Consider the following 22,855-nt stretch of genomic DNA (forward strand, 5'->3'; position numbering starts at 1 on the left):
TACCCTTAGCAACCAAACAGTGCCACTAATGAGCCAAGAGGATAGAAGTGTGAAGAGGATTTCAAGCCAACTCCTATAGTTAACCGGTAAACTGTATTTATTGGTATATAACCTGTAGTTAGAAAAATAGAACAAAAAATGCTAATTTAAATGGTAACATTGGCTAGCTAACTAGCTAAGCATATTGTAACGTTATTGTAGCCTACTTTTCAGAAGGAAATGTGTAACGCTAACTAGCTAACGTTACATAGATAGCTAGAGTTAACATTTTCATAGTTGTAACGTTAGTTTATATTTAGCTTCAGATAGACATTTTCACCCCGAATATATTACAAAACATACTTAAGTTATGGAATTTACCCTGTAACGTTAAAATGTGTCGAGCAAATACCATAACGGTAACTGCTGCTCACTGATATACAATGTTGCTCATAAGTTTATGAACCCATGCTAAAGTTGACTAAAAAGAGGAGAACAAATTTGGATAAAATCCAACCTTTAAGGACACCTACAGTATTTCCTTTGTGAACGAATAATGTATTGTGAGTAATTAAATGTTCTTCCTTAAAACAGAGGGGGCATAATTATACATACCCCTATGTTAAATTCCCTTAGAGGCAGGCAGATTTTTATTTGTAAAGGCCAGTTGTATCATGGATCCAGGATAATATGCATCCTGATAAAGTTGCCTTGGCCTTTGGAAGTAAACTAGCCCCACATCATCACATACCCTTCATCATATCTAGAGATTGGTATGGGGTACTTTCCATAAAATCATCTCTCAATGCAAATCAGACCAGCTATTAGGCTAACTGAAATAAAACCCTGCCAATCTCTATGTATGGTGAAGGGTATGTGATGATGTGGCTCTATTTTAATTCCAAACATTTATTTGTTCACAAAGAAAATAGATGTCCTTAAAGGTTGGATTATTCCTCATTATTCTTATGAAGGCATTAAAATTATTTTCTAAAAAGATTATTTTTATTCCTTTTTTAGTAAACTTTAGCATGGGTTCATAAACGCACCACTGTATCAGTAATAATAGCATTAAAAAGTGAGTCAACGTTAATGTTAATGTCACATAATACTTTAAAGTGGGGGGCCATTGTATAATTAGTAGGCTTCTAACTTTTGATACTTTAGGAAAGGAAAGTTTATTTGTAGATCAGCTTTCAAGGACAAAGTAGTTTAAAGTACTTTAACTACATAAACTATTAAAAGATTTTAGGAAAACATAAGATAAGATATAGAAAAGAAACACTTGGCAATATATAAAAAAACTCTTTACAGTATCTAAAACCTGAATACTACTTTCCCCACTCTATATCATTAGTCATAAACAGAACATCATACAGTGTATGTCAGCCTGTAGACTGGGCTTAATTTAGTTTTCACAAGTAAATTTAGACCATGCTAAGGTCCTTCTCATAAGGCAATGTAATGCAATTCTCTCATCCTCCACAAGATGCCGCCACGTGCATTGATAATGATTTGTTTTGTGTGGAGCCTGTGTGTTGATTGAAATGTTCACTCTCTGGTCAATGAAATAGACATGTGTATAGATAAAAGTGTGTAGTTTGGTGTTTTCCAAGGAGAATTGTAACACCGTGTTGTAAGACTTTTTTCCTCTCATTAGTGAAGCTATCCTCAGAGCAAGGATGCCACCCAGGAAACCAAAAAGTGGAAAAAGCAGTGCCGGCAGTAAGGGGAAAGGTAAAGATGTGTGTCTGAATATTAGTATAGTGTTACTGTTTTTAAATGCATGTTTGTCTTAACAAGATCAAATGGAACAACAGTAAAGTAAATAGTAAAATTACTATTATTTCCCATTTAGGCAAAAAGATTCAGACACAGATGGAAAAGCAGGGTAAGAGAAAATGATTGACTTTTTCACCTATTTATTTGCCTATCCGGAACTGTTAAGTAGATCAGACAATTAAAAGGTTTTTTTTTCTCAACACTTTATGTGCACTCACAACAATTTCCTAAAAAACTATTGGGTAAACCTCTGGAGCATCTAGGGATTAAGGGACACATTGGTTAATGTAACGCAGTGGGAATCAAACCCCGCTCTCCCACAACAAAGGCAAGTGTCCTATCCACTGCACTATTGCTCCCCCTATATTTGAGTACTAGAGCAAACAACTGCTTTGTAATAGGTAGTGTGCAGATTGTAAAGTGAATTTTATTCCTCTCAAATTATATTAACTAGAGATCTAGTAAGTCTTACATGGTCTTTTAATAGCGTAAACTAAAGCACTTTAAGCCTTACATTTAGCCTTACAATTTTTGATGATAGAGTGAATTTGTATTTGATTACTTCACTTATTTGATAGAGCAAGGTCCTTTTAGTCAACGCTATACACAATTTACACAAATTTACTGTAGGAGACCAAGATCTTTCTGACTTTCTAGTTTGGAGTAGGAATGTAAAAAGCATGGCTGAAATGAATAATCAGAACAGTGTTTGAGGAGATGGAGAAACTGTTCTTGTGAAGTGATCTTGAGTGTACTGTTGCGTAGTCTTTGGACATGCTCTCTACTCATTTGTGGGTACCCATTGTCATGGTCGAGTTTACTGTTAATATACCAGCCCTGAGTACATGCACTATAGATTACGTTAAAGGTAATGGTGTTAAAAGTTTGCAGGTTTACATTGGTTCTGTTTTGTACATTTATTTATTATTTATTGTTATTTATTAATATCAGCAGAGTCCAGCTAAATAGCCCAGCAGTATAAATGCAAGTCTGTTAGAGCTCCTAAATGAGCTCATTCTAAATAGTTTTACTCTTAAAACCAACCCAACCCTGACCTTTAACTTGACATAAAACCAACCCTAACACGTATTAGTTAACCTTGTAGGGACTAGCTTCACCTGGCCCACTGAAACAAATATATATATACAGCTTTTCTTTTAACCCCTATTAAGGTTGCTACAAGATATTGATGATAGGTAATCTTATTAGCTGATAAAGAACTATTGTCCAGGCTGAAATTATTAAGTAATGTCAACAGAGATGAAAATAAGCTACCATAATTACAATCTACTGTGATATTGTATAAATAGCAGTATGCAGTCAAAGAAATGCAAGCCATAAGTGGATTATGCAAGAGGGAAAAGACAAATTCACAATATCTCTTCAGCGCAGAATACAAACACAGTTTAATTACATTCTTTAGGGTAACGGAACACTTCACATCACACTCTCTTCGTCTCTCAAGCAAATATCTCCCATGAATGTAAATGCCATAGTTGACACATAACTGTGTGAAATGAGGGGTGTGCGTTTCCACTACAATGATTTGGCATGAAGCCTAACTGGTGTGAGTTGAAAAGGTTGACACACCCAGCTGGGAAGTGGTTACTTAAGCTGTACTTTAGCATTCCCAGCGTCCCCTCAGCAACCTTGTGGCAAGACTTTGAAGAGAGAGACCGCAAGAAGGATGAAAACTATCATTATGCAAAGCCCTGTTTACTATAGTGTGCCCTGGACTGAGCCTAGCCTTACTGTAGATACTGTATGGAGGAGTGTAACAACTTTGTTGTGGTGCTGGTGCTCTACTGCGGTTTTATATAGTAACAATCCTGGTTAGGTGACTGAGCTGTTTGTGTCTTGAATTCATGCATAACTGATCTGCCTTTCACATACCAGTATAGTAGTATAATATACAGAAAAATATCTTCAACAAGTGGTTGGACATTGTGTGTAGACTATTCACAAGTATTGCATTTCATCCTGTGATATTGTAGGTTGGTCCACCCTAGAGGGTGGGGCAGGTGAAGGATCAGAGGCGTTGTTGTGCGTTTGATCAGAAGATAGGGGCAAGAATCTGTCTCACAGTCCATAAGCAATAGTGACTTTAAAGCCCGCCCATTGTGTTAATATCAATGAATAAGTGAGGTTTAGGCTCTTAGCCGTGGCATAACTGCATCCACACTCATTAGGCTTGCATCTCTGTTTTCAGAGACCCAAGTTTTCAGATCTGCTATTAGTATTGTTTATGTTTTTAAACCTCTTGGTTTTCCTCCATTCACATATAACCGTAGAAGATAGGAAAACAGCGGATCTTCTATGCGAGTCATAATCAGTTATACACCATTACAATTTTTGCTTTACATGCTCAATTCTACCACTATATATGTACATCCCATTTCAGGACAATAGTTGCACAGACAGTGACAGCAATTTCTTTTGTACAGTCTGCGGAACAGACAGAACAGATAGACATGACAATTAAACACTTAGCTAATTATTATCATTGTTGACACCGAATAGCGTCAAATCTTCTGGCATCTGACAAAAACAGCTTGACTTATGATTTCAGATTGACTTATAAGATGCTTTATTTTCTCTACTATGTATGTATGTAATTGGCAGGAGCGGAGGTAAATAAATTAAATACACAATGTGTGTTTCTGGGTAAATTCAGAGATTTCTTACTTGTTTGTTTGTCCACATAATTTTGATATGTGGCTTTTTGTTTTCAGATTGTCTTTTACGATCCAAATTACACTGATATGTGTAATTGTTGCAAGCAAAACATTACTAGCTCTAGTGATAAAATAACATGATGTTCTTAATGTGTGCTCTCAAAGTATATAGGTTTAGATCCAGCTCATTTCAATATATAATTTCCACTGTGTAACATCTCTCTTGTTTTTATAGATTTGGAACTCTCTAACCAAGATCATCCTGAATATATCTTCCCCATGGTCCTGACATCAGCCACCCAGGAGCTCTTTGACTGCCAAGCTGATGAGGACGTCACAGGGGAGAGCCCTTACAAGCTGCTGGAAAAAGACGACATCATACAGGACATTAAGACAAGGGCTGCAGTGTCTGATTTCAGCCCTGTGAAGCAGATTGTGCTGGTGAGGCTGATTCATTGTCATACAGATCACTCAGACAATACCCCCAAGACACTGTGATGATACACAGACCCCGAGTTAAGGGCTGTGGGAACAGACGGAGTAACCGGTTTAACCTTGTTCTCTCTGTCTCTGCTCAAGATTAAATACATGGTAACCACCACCCTTACTTTTACTAACACATTACTCTAATGAGACCAGAAAGCACCCTAAGGGACCCAAACAGACTCTGTTCTAAGTCCTAAGTAATGTTAGCTTTCTTATTAGGGACACAGCCAAGATCTGGCCTTGGCAACGACCGCCTACACAGGATCTACAGCAAAACCGCGAGGTAGTGGCCAGAGCAAAGAGGGAAAGCACAGCACAGGAACATTCTAGAATTGGTATAGCCCATGGTTGGGCCTTAAAAGATCAGCGGCAACAAGGTCAAATTAAAATAATTAGAACTTTGAGAGCAGCGAGAAGTGGCAATTTTGAGTGGTGGGCAATGCCAAGGGTAGCACAGCTCTCCCCATAGCATGGGGTCAGTGGAACGGCTAGTACAGATCGGTTTTATTGCGGATCGTGTGTATGCCAATTTAGGCAATGTGTGTCTCTCTCTCTCTTATTCTTTTCAAAGCCCACAAAGTCGTAAATGTACATCTCACTCTGTCATTCACCGTCTTACTGCTGTACAACATTGCCAGAATTAATTCATATTCCGTTAGGTTGGCAGTAGATTCAGGAGCAGACACAGAGGAAAGATTGGGAAACAGGGTAGAGGCCTTTTGAATACAACGGAAAGATGGTGCTAAGAAATTCTCTGGGGCTGAGAGCGGGCAGACCGGTGGGAGGTAGGTCCTAAAAACAATGATTAGGCTCACGCAGCCAGACTTCCAGGACTAAAGCAGGAGCAAAAAAAACACAATGTCAATAAAGCTTAAATCTGAGATACTAGCAAAAGACCATCAAGCGGAAAAAAAGCCACTAGGCCTGGCCGTAGCACATGTTACCACTGTGGGTGAACGGACGATCTGGCATTTTATCTTAAGGCATTTTGTCATGCAAATAATTAAATGTTGTGAATTCTAAATTCTGTTATCTAACAGGACTACCCAGAGGATGAGCTCTTGCTGGTTTATGACAGGGACTTCACCTATGGCCAGAGCTTCTACCTGGTTCTGACACCAGAAGCAAAGGACAGAATCCTCAATGTAAGCAGATGGTAGTTTTGGTTTTGGTAATAAGGTTCTCTTTTTTCCTTTATTCCTATTAATGCTCTATCCACCACTTTGTGTTTAAAAAGTGGTGCAGGGAGACCCGTTTTTCTTTGCCAGCTGGCATATTTTCTATGGTTGTTTAAAATAAAAGACTTCCGAAACTTCTTCACTACCCTGCTCTAGCTCAAACATTTAGTGACACTGTGTAGGAAGATTTCATGTTTAACTGTCAAAAGAAATCACACTAACTCATCCTACACTTTAATGTTTCCTGTTCATTATACTGTATGTTCTTGTAATTGTCCCTATGTGCTGCAGCCCCCAAAGCCTGAGATACCAGAAGTGTTTGAGAATGAAGTCGTTAAAACCCCAGAACCAAAGCCATGGATACCACTTGGCAGTGATAAAGAAATAGATGAAGAAGCTTTCAAAGAGTCCAGAAAAAAGGTACTACAGCATAAAAAAATACATCAAATATGAATAATAAATAAGATGTAATTATCATTCACCCTTGTCCTTTCATTATATTGCACCTGTGTATTATTTGTCCTTTTTGTCATCAGCTGTTGTACAAGTTCTCCAGAGTGCGGAAGAAGTTTGGGGTTCCAGTCTGTTTTTCTGACCGCAACACTGCAGATGCTAAGGATGACTACCTAGAGTGTGCTTCCTACCGAGACAGTAGATTCAGCATCAAACAGCTGCAAAGGGACTGCGGGATACAGGCCGTTCCCAGACTGCAGAGCAGCAGTGCCCAGACACAGTGGTATGCCAGCAAATCAGGACAGATAAAATTGGTTTGTTCTCCAGGGGTAAAACACTTACAGGTTCTGCTAGCACCTCAATGCATTAAGAATGTAATACTAAATCAGTATGTGAGTATTTTTCTGCAATTCATGCCTGTATGCATATACTTTGGTAGTGCATATTATATAGCTGACGCATTCATGAAATAGTATTTGCCATAGACGATTTTTTTCTCTCTTTATTACATTAATAGTAATCTCGCATTGCCAGACCTTCTTTCACAGCGCTGCGGAGAAGCATCTCGCTAGTCCACACAGCATTCCGGGATTGGAGAAAAACATGCTCTTGTTAATTGGCATTTCTTTAAACCAATCACAATTGTTTGTGTCGGTGGCGGTTAGCACTGGAGGGTGCGAGGGTGCCTCTGCAAAATAGACTCGGGAAGGAACTTCTTTTGGTGGAACGTGTACGTTCAAAAGTTGTCACCGGAGAGAAAACTCAGATTGGACAGATAGTTTAGCTAGCTGTCTGGATTTACCCTGCAGAGATCTGAGGAGCTGTTAACCATAGTCCTCATAAATCGACCTGGAGTTTAGAATACCAACACAAAGCGAGCGGAAGGTGACGGACATCCGGCCGAAAAGAGGAACACCTGAACAACGAAGGGGAACTTCATCGATATACAGTAGAGAACTTTAAATAGTAACTCCACCTCCACAAATGTATTGTATAATTATTTTCTGTCCACTTCACAGGAAGTTTCAGAAGAATATCTTTACCCAATACACGCCAAGAGAGTTAAGTGTTGAAGAAAAAGAGAACATCCTCCACCTTGAAAATCTGAAGAATTTTTGCAATTCAGTGACCCCCAGGTAAGACAAAATATTCTAGAAATTAATTATCTGCTGACTGCTTTCTAAGAGATTTTGTATAGGGAGAGGGTACTGTATCAGTCTCAGGGTACCCCAACCCATCCATTGTTACCACTCTTATTGCATTAGAATCCAGCTCACCTTCCGAGTGTGCTATATTTTGTGTTGTAGTTTCCTTCACAGCCCGTACTTTGGGTTTTAAATAAGTGTTCCAATGATACATTTAAATCATAGACTTTACCCTCAACCCTCCTGTGTGTCCAGGTAAGAAAAGAACATCTGGAAAAAAGACAAGGAAAAAATGCAGAAGTTTTAGCAATAGAAGTTTTACCTTTTTTTCAGGGTTTTACAAGCCCTTCAGCAGGAAGGAATCATGAATGTGTTCTTTGATGACTGGAAGGCTCTGGGGTCAGCAGCTGAAGACGGTGACTGGGCTGGGAAGGTTTCCGAAGGTTTGATGCTTCATCAGGCCTTCACAGACCAGAAGTACACAAAGGACAAGAAAATCTGCAGCATTAATTGGCACCCTACCATCTATGGTAAGGTGCAACATCTCATTATCCGTATATCAATCCCACTCAACAGCAATAACTCTTTACATAAAGTTAATTCACATTCATCATTTTCTCTCAGTTCTTCATGAAAAAAAATACTTTGATCCTATAACTTTAGTTAGTTTATCACATTTTCTGTCAGAAAGAATTAGTTCAATGTTGATACCTTGTTTGACTTGGGGTGCTATGCTTAGATGATTATGGTTTTAATGTCAATAATAGCATTTGGTCGGAAAATGTTGACATGGATAGTGTTGATGGACAATGCCAACAATAGATATAACAAAAGTAAATGATAATCATTCTCCCTGTAAGCTCAGGATCACTGACAAAAATACCAAATCCTCATCCATTGTAAAAGCATTACTGTTCTTAACCACCTCTTTGTAATGTTGCCCAGCTTTCATCACCCATAGAGCAGGCTTCCAGCAAGATCCAGAATAATAATATCTGTGCCAAACATGTGATCAGTACAAAAATATCTTATTCAAAGAAGAGATCAGAGTTGAGCCACCAATTTTTCAATCAGTGCACTTAAAAAAACTAAACCTATTTAACGTCTATTTTCCTGCTGCTGTGTAGTTGATACCTTGTATGATATGTTCTTTGATGTGGTAGGTGTGATAGCTGTGGCTTTGACAGACAAAAAGAAAGAGCAGTTGAACGAGTCTGTTGTCAGAGCTTCTTTCATTCTCTTCTATACCTTCGCCGACCCCTCTAATCCCCAGGTATGGAAAGTATGTGAGTATATGGGACACACTAACTCTAGCTTTGACAGTTTAGTAGCTAATTCTCACCTCATATCTGTTTGAGACATAGTTCAATAACAAACGGCTGGAAGGATTTTCTTTCTGCTGTAATTCAAGACCTTTATTTGCTTAAGCTACATCTGAGTGGCTTCATTGATTTGACCTAGACACTCGATCAATAAAACTTGAGCTGCTAAATCACTCAAAAGTAATATGAGTTCTGCATGACGTACGTCTTCACCAGTGTATGCGTCAGGCTTTGGTTTCACTGTCTGCTAAAGCCAGGGGCGTCAGACCGGGGGGGGCAAAGGGGACTGAGTACCCAGGGCCCTCATGTGAGGAGGGCCAAAAAAAATGCTAGAATGAATAGCTGTAGATGTGGGGAGGGGCCCATAGAAAATGCCTTTCTGCCGGGACCAGACTTTTGTGCAAAGCCCCTGGCTGAAGCAGTGATCAAAGTGGCAAAGGCTACTGTGTAGGGGAAACCACATACAATGTACAAGTGAAACAAATATATTTATTTACTGTAGTGTAAAAAATAAAGTGCTGTAGTTCAGTGTTGCAGCTAATTTCAATCTCTTACACATGATTCTGAAAAATGACTTCTCTGTAATATAATCTTTCCCCTCTCGGGTCTTTTTCCCCCTTCTGCCTTTTGAAATGAAATCTACCGTATGCAATCGGTTTTTGTGGATTAAAAGCGAAAATTTGTATGGAGAGACTAAAATAAATAAATACTTGGGATGGCAAGCACCCAATTCATGGACATGTCTACTTTGAAATGTAATGGCTCTGCCCTCTGTGTGTGTGGGTTTTCTGTGTTGTTTGCAGTTGCTGCTGGAGTGCCCAGATGACATTTTTGCCTTTGAGTTCTGCCCGTCTGATCCAAATATTATCGTTGGCGGCTGCGTAAATGGCCAGGTGCTGACTTTGACTCTGCTCTGCATCTCTGGTTTTGCTGCATCTGCTGCCTTTTCTGCCTTGTATTAGTTTTTTATAACTCACCACTTTTCCACGCCAACTCTGTTTTGATTATAAGGGGAAATTATAATAAACCTTCAGTCATCTTACTCATATCCTGTACCGTTCCATTGTATCTTTTCTGTTTTAATCAACACTTCATCATATTTATTTGAGAGACTGATTTTGTGTTGCTGTTGTCTCAGGTCGTGTTGTGGGACATTTCTGCTCACGTCACTTGCTTACAGGGAACACAGCCTGGTAAAAAGGTTTCTGTCAACACTGACGTATGCGTAAGTTCCCATATCCTTTCCTTAATGTGCACAATGTTGATACAATAATACATGGTGTTCTGTATCTGTGTTTGTGTATTACATGTGTTATCAGTGACTGGAACTCTTTAGCTCCTGATGATGTCAGCTGGGTTCATTTAAGTATGGGTCCTCAGTTTATCAAAGCATGCAGTATATCTGCTGTAAAGACAGGCTGTGCTGTACAGAGTGAGATGATGATACGTTGACTCCTGAGTTCTCCACTCATCCTCTCTTTCATTAGATGGTCCTTTTCAAGTCAGCCACAGCTGTCAAAACTAGTTCCACAAACGTACTAATGCTAGAAGTGAATCTCAAAGCAAGTTTGTATCATTACATGACCCCACACTGATAAACGGGGGCAGCCCTCATACAAACACTCCAGTCAGACTGAATTGATCTAACTGAATAAAATAAGTCTTGACTGAAATTAAAAAATAGGGTTTCTCTTTGGCTTAACATTATAGTAAACTAATATTTGTATGGCAGAGCTGCCATAGCTATGTGGTATTATGTATAGTAATACATAAAAGGTGGGAGAAGAGGGAGGTAATGATATGTCAAAAAAAACCTGGGCTCAGATTTTAACCCACACCATAGTAACTACATTAATGCCAGAGTAGCCTATTGAGAAGTCCAGACACCCAAATATTAAACTAATTTTTTTTCCCTTAAAGCTTGACTTCCACTGACATCTTCCACTGCTGTATTCAGATAGACATGGCCATTTTCTTTGTGTGGTTTTACTGCCTCTACTGTGGAACAGCTGTCTCTATCCCGGTCCTCGCTGCATCCTTCTCTTTTGTTTTCCCCTCTGCCACCATCCAAACCTCCCTGTGTTCACTTTGTACTTGTTTGCTCTTAATTCCCCAAAGTCAACAGCATCAGCTCACATACTCCAGCTGTTACACAAGCCATCCGTCCTTCACCATAGTTTTTTCCTATCGAAGATAACACACAAGCAAATTAGATCAATGCCCTCCCTTGTGTTTGCAGTGTGAATAATGGCGGTTGTAGTTGCTGAAAAGCTTCATGTCGATGAGTTGATTTTAGTGCTGTGAAAGCTGCCCTTAACTAGCACCTGCTGTTAGCTTATAAGATAAATGAAGAATTAAAATCATTCTGTATGGATTGCTGTTCTGTTCACACCATTTAAATCCAACTGCTGGCATACTGCTTACTGAAATAAATGATGTGTTACACATTCTGTTTTTGTTTCAGGATTTCAATCAGGACCTTGATGACAGCAAAGAGCATAAGACTCCTATCGTGCGCTATTGTGCAGTATCTGCATTAGAGAGCAGCCACAAAGCACCAATTACTGATGTCCAGTGGCTGCCAACAACATTTGAGGTACACAGAGCTAAAGCGCAGAGGGTTTGGAGGGAGTAACAATTGCATGTAAGGATATCAATAGGCTGAATGCTGATTGCGTAGAAAGTTATTTCATACATTATCCATCAGGAGTGAATTAGGGAAGGTGCTGGAACCTTCCACAAGGTTATTCGCTATTTCTTTTAGCCTATCTTGATTAATACAAGGTGTTTTGTGTGAGAACACAGCACAACTTTCGTTAATGTTTTCTTGATCTCAAGCTTCTTTTATCATATCTAAAGTAAACACTGGCCTAGTTTCCAACATACCAAGAGCAGATAGAGTACATTTGAATCTTTCACACCTGAGTTGCAAATTGACAATGAGACAGTAATCACTTTAACGGTCAGGTCTCTTATTGACCTAATGATTTTCTTTATCTAGGTTTGGAATATTATCAGAGTTTTTATCAGAAGTTGAAAAGCCACTTGAATGTAAACATGTCTAACAGGTGGTAAGGCAATAGTGGGCACAGAAAAGTCTTCAAGGCAGAGAACAATCTATGTTATAATGTGACATATTGAGGATATGATGATGATAATTATAATAAATAATAATATTGTATTTTATACAGCACTTTAAAGGTACTCAAAGCAAAGAAAAACAATAAGACTAGTACAACAGAAATATAATGATAGAAATTACAAGGTTCAACTGGAAGGTATGAAAGTATGACACTATTGGACAGAACAAACGTTACTCATCAGCACCACTGCCACAAAATATTGCGTATTATAATAGCCTCTGGATGTTTTTTGTTTTTTTTACTCTCAACAACAGACTTTGCTGTTTTTAACATCTGCAGAAATGAATGAATCTTTGCATGTTCTGCACAGTACATCTATAAATGTATTGACCTAAAGCTATTCTTGCTGTAGTGTTTGGTTTGTAACCCAGCACAAAGAAGTGTATTGATAACTGTGAAAGATAATGTTAGCAGACATTAAATATACAGTAACAATAAACTATGGGCACACACAGACTCACTGCATTGTTAGTCTAAAAACCCTAAGCATGTTTAATGTTTTTAAAATCTTCTTCAAGGCACAGTGAAAACCTAATTTTGGTTTCCCATCGGTGCCTGTATCCCTCATGTCTTTATAGCCAACTGTAATACATTATGACACTCACTGGAACTCATGGGGATAAATAAAGTAAGGCAATTATCAAAGTGCCCCCAGGGGAGCATAAACCCATTTATCATCAGGAACCTTTTTCACTACTATCTGCTTTTTACAAAATTAAGCTTTTGATTTTGTCACTCTCTCCCTCTCTCTGATTAGGTGACCAGAACGGGCTTACCGGTGGAAAACATGTATAACATTTCTTCTCAACTTGTCACCTGCTCCCCTGACTGGTAGGTCTTACACAGGAAAAAAATAATGTTTAGATGAATTGTTAAATTGGTGGAGATGTTGCTTTAATTAGACTGGCACGTAAGTCTGTATCAGTCAATATTCTCAGTCTGTATAAGGATTCAATACATTTTCAAGTTGATGTTAGTTTTTAATTTTTCTCCCTCTGAAGCACTATAATGTTCTGGGATGTGCGAGTGTCAAAACCGATGAGCCACTCAGCATCAGAAATGAGGCCTAATACGGATCAGAAGACACCCTACAGTACCCCCGACACTTTCAAGCACCTGGACCGGACATGGAAACCTCTCTTCAAGGTAATGCAGTGTTACAGGTTGCAATACAAAATGAGTACTGAGATATTTTATCTGTGTCTTCCAAACCCAGAAATGAAGTTCCATACACATTGTGATAGTTTACAGAAAACCATAAAACTGTTGTCTACATAAAGTAGATCCACCAATACTGGAAGAAAACTATTCTACCTGCAAATAGAAAATTACACAATCTAACAAAATAAATGTATGTAGATATATGTAGAAAAGCAATCCACCATTTGTTGTATATTAGCTGTTCACCTCCCATCTTTTTTAGGAAAGTCAGTCTTCTTTTGATATACCCAATTCAGCAACGAAATTGCACTTGGGAAGATTTTTGAGAACAGTCTTTATATAGGATTTAGGCTTTGTGTTTGGATAATTCCCCTCAATGCAAGTAACATTTTAAACTTTAAAGCTCCGTTAATGTGTATGTCTATTTCTGTATGTATGTATTTGCATCCGAGTTGGGTTCATTTAATGGGTTTTAGTGTTCAGTGGCTTCAGTATAGTCCTTGATTTGGCTTTAAATAGTGTTTTGTCTCTGTTAGTTTTTTAATTGTCAAATACTGTCTTTTTCTCTGTCATGTGTCAGGTTTTCCTACCAAAGATCGATACCAGTGGAGAATACGCTCCTCTGAAGTTCAACCTAGAACACTACAACTGTAACGATAATACTGGCAGGAACACAGGTGAGGAACTTTATCTTTCACTCTGGTTTGGTTTATTTCTTTCTGTCTGTTGTACAGTATCTCCCTTTTCTTAAATAACAAATAAGCATTACTCATTTACAATATCTTGTACATTAAATACTGTCTGATGTTGATAAAAAGTACCTCATGAAAGTGGGTTATAGCTCATTCAAACACACAATCCCTTTTAGAGAGCGACAGATTGTCAAAAAGAAAAAGTCTGCTTGGTCATTGTCACAGTACATGAACTTGGATGAGGAATGTAATAAATCAGTATGCAAGTTCAAAATGTAACACACACAAATACACGTATAGCAGGGAGAAAATATATAAAAAGCTGCAAGTGTTACTCTCTTTGCCTAGAGTGTCAAAATTGCAGAAGCTATGTCACACTGCTACTGCTTTGCATGAACAGTGCTAATGTTTTAGTCTTCAAAACATCACAAATTAGAGGAAAGCTAGTTTTAATTCATAATCATAAAATTACTAGATTCTGAATTTGTGTGCATTAAAACCAAGTGAGTAGACAAAGCAATGAACATTACAAACATAACCATCCCATGTCTGATAATTCTCAAAAGTATGTGCAACGCTGCGTGTCTATTTTTGGGGGAGATTTGTGAATTTTTTTTTTTTTATTCTGCTATGGATGGTTGAGCACACTGATCAGTGGGGCAGGGTTACACAGTCTCTCTCTTTTCTCTTCTCAGGTTTCATAGCACTTTATTAAGTGATAGTTCCAAAACAAGGCCCTCATAGTTGCAGAGCAATAGCCTCGCTGACTGTCAGCTCTTTGCAATATGCTGCTCAGGCTCTTTAGAGCCAGAAGATGATCGTGTGTGTCCTGGCTGGTCAAGAAGAGACCTGTCTTTGTCTGGCTGAAGGTCTGCTTCCATAAACACAGCTTTGGTAGCTGGCAGGTCAAATAATTAATATGTTCACTAACTGAGGCAATAAATCTGCTGTAGCCCTTAGGCAGTCTGTTATTACATTTTTAATTAATCCCTGTGTGATTAATACTTTGATGATACTAGATGTTTGAGTCATACACTGTCTGCTTCTGAGCTAGATGTATTCATCAAGTTTTTCTCTGCTCATATTGCCATCTTTGGTGCTTGAGTCACTTGCACTTACAGTAGTAGCCACTGTACAAAAGCTCAACCCTGCCCTACAACAACACCACATGAGTTTCCACACTACGTTTTTGCTAGAAACCCCTTGTGGGGACTAAGCAACAAGTTGGAGCAGTGCAGTGTGGTAAAAGTAAAACAATGTCTACATCTCTTGCTGTGCTGTATTGTCTGCCTCATATCTTTACACACATCTTAACTAGAGGAAAGGGGATTTAGAAGATGTGTGATTGGGTAATCTGATTTAACAGAGTGAGGCCGAGATTTGAATAGGAGCGGTCCGCTGATAAGGAGGTGTGAACGGATGTCCCTGTACTGTCCCTGACAGACAGTTGGGCTTTTGTGATGGAAAAGGCTTCTTCCATTACTACCAGCTCTGTCTATCTCAACCCTCCCACCCTTCTCCCTTACTTTCCTCCATCTCGCCACAATCCTCTCTCCAAACCTTACCCCTCCCTATCTCTCCATATCCTTCTCTTGTGTTGTTCATGGTCAGATTACAGAGCAGGCTGCACCAATGCCACTGTTCAATCTGTTTTATGTTTTCTGATAAGTATGTTTTTATTACTCCTGTAGATAATTGTTGTATGAAGATTTTTCTACAGTGTACTGTCAACATATTTTGTTCCCACTGAGGACCATGCTCTTTACTGGCTGAAACAAAAAACATGAGTGTTTAAAAAGAAAAGTATGAGTTAAACATTTAACCTTACTTTCTACACTCTCCCCTTCTGTTTCCCCACACAGAAGCTAATGAAAATGGTGACAGCTCAAAGGTCATCCCAGACTACAGCCAACTCAGCGTGCCCTTGGCTCAAACACTCAACGCTCTGGAAGATGTCAATACCAAACTCTATATTGGAACAGAGGTAAACATTCCTACCAATAAAATCAGCAACTTCGAGCAGTATTTAACTTCAGTACAACACTGAACAGCTAAATGACCTTTATAACAGAACTATGCCATTTTCCCCTTCTAACATGTTGTAATATGTGTGTTTTTACTGCCAGGATGGGGAGATTATTTACACTGACTGGAAACTGGGGAAGGATGACTCTGGACGGATGCAAAGTAAGTATTCTGGTTTATTATCATTAACATCAGTTTAAAGAAACATTATTATATTACATTTGGCTGATTATCTATTCTAAAGTGACTTACAATTGCTATATGTCAGAGGTCACAAACGTCATCTATTCTTGACTGTTGGCCATTCTTCAAAGCACACCCGAATGATGCTTGTTTTAGAAGTTTGACATTCTCCGCATGAGTAATTGTATTCTCAAAATCCTGAGACAAAAGAAGCCGTTGCCGTATGGACTTAATCATAAATACAAATTATCCACTGTCACTGTAAGGCAACTCTTGGGTTTAGCAGCAATGCTGAATGTAATTCCTATTTACATAGAGGACACATAGTTAATAGTTCCTTGAACTGCATTGCCCTGTTGCTTCTGTGGAAGCAAAGTACTGTACGATAAAACAAGGGCACCTGATCTTTCTTTCTGCCCTTTCTCTCAGGTGCCAAGCCCCTCCATTGTTTCAGCATCCATCACTGGCTGGTGAATACGGTGCAACGGTCGCCCTTCTTCAAAGACATTATTTTGACAATGGGGAGCTGGAACTTTGCCATCTGGAAGGAGGGAGTCATGGTAACAACACATGTCGCTTGAATTACAGGAGCAAAAAAAACATTGCAAACAGTTAAAATCATACCATGTCATTCTAATTCTCGATAGGATTAGAATAAAAATGAATAAATATCAGAGTTCTCCTGGACTTTTAACATAATCAATACTTTGATCCATCATGATGTACACAACAAGAGAAAATACATAATATATCACTTATAATTGACCAGATCCATTGCCTTTTAAATACATTGACTCTACAGTATTTAACTTTCAAGTACTTTCATGTACATTCAGGATGGCCCCATCATTCTGTCAGCAAGCTCTGAGCAGGTGTGCACTGTGGGATGCTGGTCCTTGTCCCGACCAGCTGTTTTCTTCATTGGGAAAGAGGATGGCAGCATTGAGGTGTGGAACCTGCTGGTAAAGACCAGTGAACCTGTGCAGGTCCACTCAAATGTTACCAATGCCAAGATTACCTGCATCAAACCCTGGACCGCCTCCTGTAAGTTCTTGGCCTCTTTGGTGCAAAACACAGTAGTTAGCATATCTGTGGTTTCATTAGGAAGGCATTACTTGTTCCACTATGATTTGTCTTTAACGTTTTGGTCGGGGGGGGGGCAAGGTGAAGGCTGGGGATGATCAACTGCCACTTTGCTCCTTTGAAAGCCATAATATCTCTCTCATGGATGAGCCAAATTCTCTGGGCGGGCAAAGCAAAGAAAGCGGCTGTAACCTTGCCCCTTATGAGGTCATAAGGGGCAAGATTCCGGATTGGCCCATCTGAGCTTTCATTTTCTCAAAGGCAGAGCAGCATACCCAGGGCTCGGTTTACACCTATCACCATTTCCAGCCGCTGGGGGAACTCACATTATTGTTAAACCTTATAAAGTGAAATTTTCATGCCATGGGACCATTCTTTTTTTTTAAGACAAAAAAGTTAACAAGACACACATGAAACACACACAATGCACAACACACAGAAAGCAACAAGTACACAAAGCAGACCAGAAATGAATACAATGAAAATGGAATAATAAAACCAATAAAATAGATTTAAATACATAAGAAAATAAAGCATTAAAGACAATAACATAAAATAGGGAGTCAGGAGGGGTAACACAATTAAAATAAACGATTAAATAACTTAACGATTAAATAAAATAAACAGTTAAATAAAATAAACAATTAAATAAAGTAAACAATTAAATAAAATAAACAATTAAATAAAATAAACGACGGCCAACAAACATTGGGATATTCTATCTGCTGCTCAGCTGAAAATCGTTTTGGCGCTGGGACTGTGCCTGCCTATCTGTCGGTTTTATTTATATTTTCACAGCCTTGGTGATAAGTTCCTTGTTGTAAGATTGTTATTCATTGGATTTGTTTTGTACATACAGCCAAGCAGCACTTTCTGGCTGTGACTGATGACATTGGAATGGTCCGTGTTTTTGAAATCCCGAAGACACTCTACGTTCCCTCCAGGAGTGAGGTAAGACAGGGTCCTTCTCACTTCCCCTATTTTATAGCTCCTTGGTCCTGGGCTGAACCAGAAGTTGTTCTGGCCCACCTTAGTGAAGGCCGTCTTATTCCTGCCCCAAAGAGCGAGCATCGAGGAGAGATCCCCGAGGAACAATGAGCAAGGATGCACAAGAGCCGTTGCTAACTCCACCCATACAGCTGACGAATTCAGAGTAAAACACGTCTCATCCCTGTAAAACACATGTCATAGTTTCCTCTCTCCTTCCATGATTTCCTCCGTCTTCCCCATGCTTCCTCTGCGAGACAGACTAAGACGCAAGGAAGGAAGGCAAATGGAGGAGCTGGGGATGTAATTTAAGTGAAGTGAGGAGGACCCACAGTCCAACCACCTCCTTGTACTCACTCTAAAGAAGGCTATGAGTTGTCTGTTTACTTATTATTTAACATGAAGGAATAATAATTCACTCTTGTTCAAGGTTGAAAAATACCCAGTGACAAACCCAGGTGTGCAACATGCAAAACCTAGGTTAATTTGTAATATACAAATATATTTGAATAATGTGAATTCTAGTAATTTCCTGGTCCTGTGGTAACCAAACCTCCGGTGTTGTCAGATACATTTCCTTTCTGTCTGTATGCAGAGTTTAAATGTGAAGAAATACTTTGAGCTGGAGGAGGACAGGTTGAAGGATTTTTTGAGAAGGGAGGAACTCTGGGAAATACAGAAGAAGAAAGCTGAAGATCTCAAGAAGAGAACGGTGAGCGTCTGTCTGTAGAAAGAATGAACATGCTGTGTGCTCTCTCAACCATCATTATTTGCTGTTAATGTGGCCTTGAATGAGACCTTGTGTCCTCAGACAGCCACTGGTATTAGCGAGATTAACAAATGATTTTTACCGGGCCAGTTAAACGTGTGCGCACCATTTCAAAGTTGACCCTCTGTCCCTTTTCAATCTCTCGTACTACTTTCCGTGTGAATGTGTGTGTAGGCTTGTGATTGTCTGTGTATTTCTCTCAGCTGCTCAAGATTAGCAATTAAATAAAAAGTGATTACACAAAATTGTCCTTTAGCAAACCTTCATTTAAATGCATGAAAGCCTTTTGTAATGTTAGTTGTGTGTGCGTTTGTGTGTGGTTTTACTGTGTGGTACTACTGGGGTAGTACTGAGTACTGAGCATATGACCTGATAAACAAGACTTGGAAAACACTGTACGAGTTATGTGAGAAAGAGTTTATTAACAGATTGTATTGACCCACATTACTTCCATGTTTCAAGATTCTTCTCTGTTTTTGATTGTTTGCAGAGGCATGCGACAACAATGTTTTCTTAATTACTTATTATATGTATCATTTGCAACATATTGTTCATGACTTTAATTCTTCTGATGTTTATCTCCAGGAACTTGATAAGCCAGTCAATTCCCTAGTGGAGAACGAAGAGGTGAACATGAAGGAGTACAACGATTACCTGATGCTGGAGGAAAGTGTCCTGAAGGGCATGGGCCTGTGGCAAGCTCCCGCCTACACACAAGATACCTGATATCACACACATTAACACTTACACATCTGCACAAATTGCAATTCATATAAACTAGGTTATATTATTTTTATTTATACATTACTGTTTTCACACTGTTGTATCATAACCACTAATTTATGTATGAATGTATTGTTTTATTGAAATCCAATCTATATATAAAATCTGAGACCAGTGAACATTTTTGTATATTGATTCTGCCATCGACGTTCAGACCATGTTTGGGGTGGGGCTTCAGGGTCAAACATGGATTTATTTTTATCCACCCATCTGAGATCTAGTTACTGCGTAATGCCATCCATTTGCCCCCTCTTCACCACCGCTCCCTGACGATGCAGTCTGGAATACCTCAAGCATCTGACCTTTGCAGGAATTCCTATTATGGCTTTTTAATTTCATGATACTTATGTGGTTGTTGAAAGCTTCTCTAGTATTAAAATGTATTTTGTATGGTTCATCTTGTGTGCTGCTGATGAAGAAATGTTTGATTGAAAGGAATTTAAAAGGCACAGGTCCTTAATGCAAAAGTTGTTAGTCCCCAACCATCAACCAGTTGGAGTGGGTGGATGTAGGCCTGACTGCATTTGGAGGGCAAGGTGAGAAAAATAGTATGTACAACCCTCTGTAAATCATTCAGGTGATTTACTGCGTAATGTGAAAGGACTACTTTGTAGTGATGCAGGAAGTCTTTCAGCTCTTTAATGGCCCACAGCCCCTTACTGTTTTGGTTCAGTCTCACCACTCTCATCTATCGTGCTTTCAGTAACAGAAGGGTTTCAACTAAAAAAGCTCTAAAAAGTGTCTGTAAACATCCTTAGCAGCAAACCGCTAATAGAAAAAAGTTTGCAACTAGCTTGTGCTAACACTATGGAGGAGCTAAGGAGACAGATATTTCCTTTAGGAGATCAAAACAGAGTTAAAAGATGAGTGAATTTTGGCCTAGTGGCCACAATCATGACTGTAAATAACTGCTGTTTCTTTGTACTTTCTGAATGTGTAAAAAATGAACTATTTTCTAACTTCTAATTACTCGCATTCCCAGACGCTGCAGAGGAGTGTCTGGCTAGTCCATACAGCATTCCTGGATGGGAGAAAAATGTGCTCTGGTTTATTGGCGTTTCCTTTAACCAATACCAAATGTCCTAGGCGGCGCTAAGCGCCGGACGAGTCTCGGTGCCACTGCAAAATAGCCTCTGGAAGGAACTTTAAAGGTTGTTTTAGTTGTGCAACAGAAAACTCAGATTGGACAGATAGTCTAGTTGTCTGGAATTACCCTGCAGAGATCTGAAGAGCAGTTAACCATAGTCCTAAATCTACCGGAGTTTAAACCTCCAACACAAACAAAGCAGAAGGCAACGGAAATCCGGCTGAAAAGAAGTATACATACGGCAAAATATCCGGCAGCAGCAACAAAGCCATCCTGAAAGTGGAAGGTCGTGGAAGGTCGTGGATATCCTGTAGACTACTGTTGGAGGAACAGCTCGTTTTGCTGCTGTGACTTTATGATCTTAATAGTGGTCACGTCACCCGTAGATTTGTAGCAGTTGGCTACATTGACCATTTTAGTAATGTTGTTCTAATGAGAGAATTCCTATATTATTTTTATTTGTTTTTGCCTGTATACAGTGCTGACTAGCTGCTGTCCAATCACTTGTGAGACTCTACTGTTTTGACATTATAGTGGCACTGCACCTTCAAAACGTGTTTAACAGGAGCGAGGGAGCACTGAGAGGGCTGTTCACAGCAACAAGTAGCTCTGCAGCTATAACATAAAGTGTGGTGCCAATAATTTCAGTTAGACGCTTCAAAATTTGTCTTCTGTCACATTATTCACAACATTTCTGAGAATTCTGCTTCCCTTTGCAATATGTTGCAACAAGCATCTCTCCAGCTCTCTGGACTCCATTAGTTTCACTCCTTCATGGGGATAAAATAAGGACACCAGGGTCCACCTCAGGTCAAGAGCAGCTCAGCAAACCTATAGTCACAACTGACAGCCAGTATCCTGCCAGAAAAGAGGCTGGAGGGACGAGGGGGGGGTGTTGCTGCATAATATAGGGCAGCGGTCTATTGCCAGATTTTCACACTGTGTCTGAGACATAGACCGTATGGTCTGAGAGGCCTCTAAAGGTAAGAGAGCTAAGAGAGAGTGTTACAAGACCAGATGAACAACAGCAATACAAATGTTAGGTGAGAAGGGGAAGGAGAGAGTGAGAGAGAAGAAAAAGAAGATGGCAAGAGATGGAAAACAGAGCGAGTTCCCCTCTAGAGTAGTGAGCTGTGGACAACTTCACTCTGGCCATGACTCATTCACGTGGACGGTCCTGTCACGGAGCAGGGGGGTGAAGAATGGGTTGACGTGAGGGTGCACAGAGGCAGGCGTCCATATGGCCCCTGAGGCACCAACAAGGCCCGGGTGACAAAGGGGGCCTCTGCTCTCCAGTTGTCCCTTCCTTAAATCTCTCCAGGAATTCAGTTTTGCAGTCCCTCTCTCCTCAGCGGAGCGTCTCACTTTCTCCCAGGCCAGCTCAGGAATGTGCTTTCTACAAACCAAAACACACACACAAACGCACACATGGCTGCTGGTTAGTTATTATTGTTTTCTGATGCAGAGAATGTTGTGCAATTGAGTAAGCTTCATGCAACGTAAACACCCGTGGCATTTGAAGATGCACAGACATGCAGAGACTTATGCAGGTCATAAGCCCTGCTGCTTAGCACTCACACTTTAATGTTGTTGACCAATGAGCAACATGAAGGGGATTCATGATGCCATAATTTCTTCAGTTGATTTCTTCATCTAAGTCCAAGACATCTCCCAAACATAAAAAGACATACTTAACTGAGGGAGGTGTCCATATGTGATGGATTGCCTGCAGTCCAGTTTTTAATCACCAATTCTTCAAAGTTTTCAAGCTTAATCCTGGGAAACAATGTGAGCAGGTGCTGTGCAGGAGGGGCTGTAAATCTGGCCTGGCGAATTAAGCCATTGCCTTGGCATTGTTCTGGCTGGCCTCTTAGCTGCTCCTGCTGGGGGGGGGGGGGGGGGGGGGGGGGGGGGGGGGGGGG

The 22,855-nt window shown here is 39.7% G+C and overlaps 1 protein-coding gene across 1 annotated transcript; it reads left to right on the forward strand.

Annotated features, from left to right (window-relative positions):
• Positions 1-3: 3 nt before the first annotated feature.
• On the forward strand, positions 4-19,871 carry dnai3 (dynein axonemal intermediate chain 3). The gene is made up of 23 exons (XM_034881349.1): positions 4-86; positions 1,640-1,716; positions 1,838-1,870; positions 4,672-4,877; positions 5,963-6,067; positions 6,392-6,520; positions 6,637-6,836; positions 7,573-7,689; positions 8,032-8,228; positions 8,862-8,971; positions 9,824-9,913; positions 10,159-10,245; positions 11,485-11,616; positions 12,921-12,994; positions 13,165-13,309; positions 13,905-14,001; positions 15,879-16,000; positions 16,143-16,203; positions 16,654-16,784; positions 17,061-17,268; positions 18,167-18,258; positions 18,890-19,006; positions 19,649-19,871. Exons 2-23 carry the CDS (start codon positions 1,662-1,664, stop codon positions 19,787-19,789), a joined length of 2,649 nt encoding a protein of 882 aa, XP_034737240.1. The 5' UTR covers positions 4-86; positions 1,640-1,661; the 3' UTR covers positions 19,790-19,871.
• Positions 19,872-22,855: the final 2,984 nt, after the last annotated feature.

This window comes from Etheostoma cragini, chromosome 9 (assembly GCF_013103735.1).
Source record: "Etheostoma cragini isolate CJK2018 chromosome 9, CSU_Ecrag_1.0, whole genome shotgun sequence".
Taxonomy (NCBI): domain Eukaryota; kingdom Metazoa; phylum Chordata; class Actinopteri; order Perciformes; family Percidae; genus Etheostoma; species Etheostoma cragini.

Coding starts and splice junctions, on each gene's coding strand:
- dnai3 (XM_034881349.1), top strand. CDS start 1,662: ATGCCACCCAGGAAACCAAAAAGTGGAAAAAGCAGTGCCGGCAGTAAG. Junction 6,068..6,391: donor CAAAGGACAGAATCCTCAAT/GTAAGCAGATGG, acceptor TATGTGCTGCAG/CCCCCAAAGCCTGAGATACC. Junction 9,914..10,158: donor GCGGCTGCGTAAATGGCCAG/GTGCTGACTTTG, acceptor CTGTTGTCTCAG/GTCGTGTTGTGGGACATTTC.